Source organism: Apaloderma vittatum, unplaced genomic scaffold (genome assembly GCF_000703405.1).
Source record: "Apaloderma vittatum isolate BGI_N311 unplaced genomic scaffold, ASM70340v1 scaffold2718, whole genome shotgun sequence".
NCBI lineage: Eukaryota > Metazoa > Chordata > Aves > Trogoniformes > Trogonidae > Apaloderma > Apaloderma vittatum.
Window position 1 is genome coordinate 40249 of NW_009731046.1, and position 6667 is coordinate 46915.

Sequence of the window (6667 nt, forward strand, 5' to 3'; positions counted from 1 at the left end):
TCTTTCCAAGTCCTGAAACAGTGTCCCACCGACTCAAAGGAAGGCAACGGAAGGAATTGGTAATACTAACAGCCATTTACAGGGGAAAAAAGAGAGAAAAAGTGGTGTCTGTCATGCTCTGTCTCATGATCCTATGGCTCTCCTGGTTGCGCTACCTCTCCTGGAGAGTTTGTCCTCGTCTTCAAAAGGTTCCTGCTTTCCATAGTCATCACCTTCAAATCCCTGGAGTAAAGGAACCAAGAATGTGATTTTTTTTTTCACTCGTTCTCAAATGTCATGGTGCAATTTAGGGTTTGTTAGTGATTGAAAGGCGATGAGTGATTCTCCCACCCAGCACATATCAGCATTTGGATGTGTAAGGAAAAGACAACCTGTTGTTGTTGAAGGAGATAGTTCCTGTATTGCTAACCCCAAGGACTCCAAAATCACGACTGACAGCATAGTGACAAACTCGTGAGACAGGCTGAGATAGACTCATCTTTTCAAATTATTCTCTGAACCACACACTTGTTTGTTGGTTGGTTGGTTTGGTTTTTCTAGAATTTTTTAAAGGAAAGCTAAGATTTTCTTGTAAATACATGACTCCGAGAGCCAAGGCTTTGGGACGAATATCAAATATCTTTAAAATGTGAGCAACGAGATCCAGAGCCATTCCACTGCAGTAACAGCATGGGAGCTGGAATGTCAACAACAATGAAATTAATTTGTAAAACAATGTGATTATTTGAGTTTACACAGGCAACAAAACCTCAGTTTACCTTCCCATGGTTTTTTATCAGCTTTCTAAATCTGCAACTGCCCACTGTAAATCTGGAAATAGTTGCTTGCTGAGACGTTTGCTCTTTGCCAGAAATATCAGCCATCGCAAGAGGGTACGATATGAAACAGAGCATAAATTAGGTCTGAAAAAATCCAAATAATCAGAGCACCGTTCCCACACTGACCCATTCCCGGCACTAGTTCTTTCCACCTCTCACCTGTGCCCAAACCCTCCTGATGCCTCTCACTCCTCCTACATCTCCTTATTATGTGTCCAGGATATCTAGGCACAAAATTTCTCTCATTTTTCCCCTGAAAAAAACACAATACTCTAAGCCCTGGGACAGGCACAGCTGTAAATGCGCAAGACTCGCCAGATGCAGGCTTTTACTCTTCCTCACATCTATAGAATCATAGAATCCACATTTATTGCCTTAATTTGATTATATAAAACCCAGAAGCCTTTCCTACTCTTCAAGGGGTCTTTGATCCCAGTTTTTGTTCCCACAGAAAATGCTTTCCATAAGGGAGCAGCAGGGTGAGACGTGCTGGGAGAGCATATACGTACGAAGTGCAGCTGTTTCATGTCTGCAGAAATACACGCACACACACACATATATATATAAAAAACTGTTTTTCAGAGGGTGGTTTGCGTTTTGACCCGAGGTGCAGTCTAGAATGCCAGTCTTATGGAATAAAGTTCAGTGCTAACACTGAGCTTGGGAACACGAGATGTAACACATATATCAATGTTTGTAGAGCAGAGATCCAGGGTGCCCCTGGTACAGAGTTAATCTGCGTGGGGACATCCGAGCTCCTCTGCACTTCATCCTCTGGGTCTTTGGGGCAATTGCTCCAGAACAGCTGCTGCACTCTAGCTTGACCCCTTTAGGGCAGATCCCAGGACCTGAGTTTTAAGCTTTGCCTCCCTATAAACCAGACCACTACCCCCATTCCCAGTTTGCTGTGAGAACAGAAGCGGATTTCCTAGACGTCAGAGGCAAGAGATGCTGAGATTTTTGTTTGACCTCTGTGCAAGGCTTAAAATGGATACTTCTCCCAATTCCCTAGGACACTTCAAGCCCAGGTAATGCTAGCAAATACTGCTCCAAACCGCTCACCAGGCAACATAAAAAGGGGGGAAAAGTAGTGAACCTAAACAGAGCTGCAAGATTGAGATGGATTTTACCACCACTATGGGTCCGCGGGTCATAAAAATGTCTGGGATCTTATTCCCGTGGTGCTGACAGAGATGATATAGAGTAAACAAAGAGCACAAGTTTCAGCAGTCTGACAGCTTCTAAACCCCCTTTGCTGTCCATCAGCGAAACGACGCACGGCATCGGTGCTGGGTTTTTTTCAACAACCTATAATCAAGCAGCTCTGGAACTTCTGACAAATGACAAAGTCAAATTACATCTTTGTGACTGAATTGGCACTTACTCACCGGGAGGTACCCGGAAAACTTCTCTCTCAGATCTGAAGAAACTTCGAGCTGACAAACAGGAAAATAAATGATGAGGGAAGGGACTGCAATCCTGACATTTTCAGGAGTGAGCCGTGAAATACTTAATGATAAAGGAACTCAGGAGGCTAATAGTACATTTTATTTTATTTAATTTTTGTGTAACAAGCAATTGGATTGTGCTACTGACACTTGAGAGTCCTCAACTTTTTGAAAACAAAGCAGGTATTCAAGGATCATTTAATTCAGAGGCGTTAAAACATCAGTTGAAGTTTTCTTTACTGTCCTTCCAGTGCAGATTGCAGGGAGACAAAAAACGTTTTTGCCACTATTCATCATTTTATTTCTGAGAGTGTACCAGAGAGGACATTAAGGCCTGTGAATAGGGTAGAGAACTAGTTTTAAGAAAGAAAACTTTTCACTTCTCAGCTGCTGCTTGCTATCCCACTCTGTTAGAGGCTACGGGGCTGGCAGCACGTTGTTAATGTACGATCACACCTAGCTTAGAGCAAGAGAATTGAAAAAGCTTGCTCTGGAGAATTAGGTGCTACAATAATTCTGTTTTCTCAGTTCTGGCTCATAATAAGAAGTGTCCAAACCTGAGCTGACACTAATTGGCAGCTGCCAAAGAGGTCAAGGGCTGAATGGACGTGGAGCCTGGGCTGCTCACCCCGGTTCATCAGCTTCTCTCACCTCCCTCCCGTGTATCTTAAAGAAGAGAGAATTCACCACCCCATCATTTAATCTCGTGGTTAATTACGGTCGTTGCTTTAATAGAAAAACCACAAAGCCCATATTTTATTCTTACTTTGAACTCACCTGGCCACTGGCTGCTCCGATGTTCCAGCACACCAAAGAAAACACTTCATCACCCGCCTGCTTGGAGATGCCTCCTGCTTGCTGCCAACTACAGCAACCACTGAGATGAGTCATGACAGAAACATCACTGAATATTAAAGGCCTGGAAGAAAAGAATAAGAAAAGAATACATTATTAGTAGTCTGTGGGGAGGAGTCCAATTCGCCTAGGAATTGGAGAGGAAGGTATTTTTCCCCTTCTGCCAGATATTCAGGTAACCTCCGAATAGGACACTTCTGTAGAGGCACTAAGAAAATGCTGACGTGTCAGTAGTTCCTCACAGCAGTCCTGCAGCCTGCAGAAAGATTTTGCTTATTGGGCAGAGAAGGTGCAGGAGGTGAAACACAATAAATCAGTGGCTCACGGTTTAGATCCTGATTTATATCGTTCTGGAAGTTGTCGAAGCTGTCAGCATAAGAAGAGGGTCTGAATTATTTCTACTTTGATTTTACATCTAGCTCTGTTCCACACTGGGTCCATTGACTAGCATTTCCAACCGCAGCCTTTTCCAGATGCTACTGACAATATTTCTTCCATTTGTACCGTTTCGCTCACAGAACACGGTTGTAATGAAACCCGGGGACAGAGCTTTAGCTGGTCAAAACGGCAGAACAAAACCCACCACTGGAAAGAAAGTGTTAAAGACAGACGGGGTCTACAGTTTGTACACCTTTAAAGCTACTTCATTTTCTTTTCCTCTGCATTGTTCCAAGGCAACGAGTCTCCACACTGATGAACCAAAAATGGTTACATTAATAAATTAGCATGCAGATCCCTGCCCCAAAAAAAAGAGCAAGAGACGGACTCTGACACTGGCTGTTTTCTATTTTTAACAGACTTTGGCAAGGCACTAGCATTCCATTTAGAGTGAGCCAGAAGTTGCAGCAAACAGGAATTGTTATTGTTTACCCAGTTTTACACTCAGCCTCATGCAGCTGATTCCCTAAACCGAGATTCGCTTCACCTTTTGTCTTAACACAAAACGGGGAAGTGGTAGCTATGCTGCAATTAAACGAGGAAATAAAGAGAAAAATGAGCGTGATTTGGGCATTTAGAAGCTTTTCATTATTCTTCATCTGCCTATGACTTCAGCTAGAAAGTTCTTTGAGAACATTATTCAGTTGTTTTTCACTAAAGGGGAAGCAGGATTAATTCACTGAGACAAATTCTAGGTCGTGGGTATGCCTGATCACTCAAGCTCAACTGCAAAACAGCCTTTGCTTTCTTTAGCATAACACTAAACTGGTCGATATTGAAACTCATAGTGAAACTGTTCCACCTCACCAGCTTGGACCAGTGCAGAAGTCAGGGAGGCAGCAAGGCTTGGTGCTCAGGTTGTGGCTGGGGTTGGAGCCCAAGCTCCAACAAGCGAGCTCTCGTGGCTCGTTCTGCACCACCTTTGGGTGATGGGACTCTGTCTCCCTGCTCCAGAAATGAGCCAGTCTGGGGCTTAGCCTGAGATAACTGGAAGGCTTCTTGCCCTGCCCCATATCCCCGACATCCCCGTGCCCTCTGAGCCCACTGGCCCCACGCAGAGAGGGGGAGCTGGTGCCACGGCAAGAAGACGTTGCTTCGCCTTTCACCGCGGGGACCGCGTTGAGCAGCCATTAATCACTCTGCACTATTTGTGTCCCTGGTGCAGGAAATATTTTGATACATTCTCGCACAGGCAAAAACACCCTGAGAATTCCTCTCTGGCTTTTGCCGCTTGGAAGCATTTGCTGCAGCTTTCTTTGACAAAGTTGGGAAGGAAAAGTTTCAAACCGATGTTCGGCTGCTCTCAGAATTAAATTACAACACCCTCTCGTTGCATTATTAGCTCTTCCTAACTCAGGGGAGGTCAAACGAACGGATCGATCCCTGTAAAGCTTAGGAGCTGCTTGCAGACGTAGTTAAACTGACAAATGCATGGATGCTAAATCTTCCACAGTGTTTCTTTCAACACACACGCACTCGTGATTTTTTCTGAGGGAGAAAGCAAGAAGACAAGCATTTGACAGTGCTTAGAAGTTCTGTTTATCACGAAGTCCAAACAAGACAATTATGTTTTCTGAGAAATCATTTCCCTTTCTGTGCCTAAACTAATTACTGACACTGGTGTGATAGAATCCTTTTGGTTTTCCTCTTTCTTTTAAAGGAGGCTAGAAACAGTCCTTTGACAACATATGGCAATTATTTTTCTCCAGTTCTAGAGTCGTTTTGCAAAATTGGTCTTAGAAGAGCTGTTATCACTTATTCCCACTCCAGCATCACACAGAGTTCTTTCACATTCGGACAATCTTGTTTTTATTTCTAAGCAAAGAGAAGTACCAAAGAAGAGAATTGCAGGATCTCATTGCAATGGCCACTTTCCAGTGTCATTCATGGAAAAGCAACAAATTTCTAAAGAATCCTCCACAAGCAGCAGTGCTGACTCTTTGATATATTAAATGTGTCTCTCTGGTTTTATAATAGCATCTCTCCATGAGTAAGTATCTTAAGCATTTACTGACATCCTATTCAAATCATTTAAAGTTAAAAGCTTGCTCAGAGGAAACAATTTCCCTCTATCACTGATATCAGCCCTCTTGCTTGCCTCTCTGGCTATAACTGGGAATACAAAGCTTGTATAATAAAGTAGATGAACTGATTTCTGATAAAGCATCCGTGTAACTGTATGACACCATATATTTTGAAAAACTTGTTCCTGCAGGAATTGGGCTTCGAGTCATAAATTTTCCAAGACAAAACAGAATCTTATTTATTTTTTTTCCAGTGTTTAAGTTTCTTTGGTTACCTGCAATTTCTCACTGCCTCTGCCTTAACACTCTGTGTATTTTCCATTTTAGGTTCTTTCTTTCCTGCAATCAAACCCCCGGACACACTTTTTAAAATAACATTTTGGCTTGGATATTTAAACAGCTGCATCAACCCCATAATCTATCCGTGCTCCAGTCAAGAGTTTAAGAAAGCGTTCCAAAACGTCCTCCGAGCGCAGTGCCTGCCGAGGAAGCAAGCAGCAAAGAAGCTGTCCCCAAGTTTCAACCTCAACCAACCCACCAGCCAAAGCATGGAGAGCAGAAAAGGTGTGGTCCGTATTCCCGTCGGCTCAGGAGAAACCTTCTATAAGATTTCCAAGTCAGATGGGGTCTGTGAATGGAAGATATTCTCTGCTGTGCAAAGCATGCCTGCAAAAAATGCGGTCTCTAAAGACTGTACTGCTGCCAAAGCGAAAAGTAAAGGTTTCCTCCAGGAATGCTGCTGTGCAGGCACGTCAGGGAACCTCGTCCGTGAAAACTGTAAAGTGCCAACCATTAAAATACACACCATCTCCCTCAGTGAAACTGGGGACGATGTCTAAAAGACCAAACATGCCTGGCAGCAAACTCGTGGCTCTGCTAAATGGGATGTTGCTCATGTTATTGGGATGTAGGCACAGATGCTACAACAGTTGAAAGGATCCAGGTCACACAATTAGCGTACAGTAAAACAGGGCCAAAGCTCCTGAGGAGTGATGTCTTTGAGTGCTGGTAGCCGAACGAAGCCCCATAAAGACAGTGAAGGACTTCAGTGAATGGTGAGCACCATCACCCTGCGGTCTTCTGA

At 43.6% G+C, this 6667-nt stretch overlaps 1 protein-coding gene across 1 annotated transcript in view; it reads left to right on the plus strand.

The window, feature by feature from the left end:
• ADRA1A (adrenoceptor alpha 1A) overlaps nt 1-6422 on the plus strand; it is an 11747-nt gene extending 5325 nt beyond the window's left edge. The window contains exon 2 of the mRNA XM_009875019.1: nt 5911-6422. Within this exon, the coding sequence (XP_009873321.1) occupies nt 5911-6422 (512 nt within the window). The remainder of the gene's footprint in view (nt 1-5910) is intronic.
• The last annotated feature ends 245 nt before the right edge of the window (nt 6423-6667 follow it).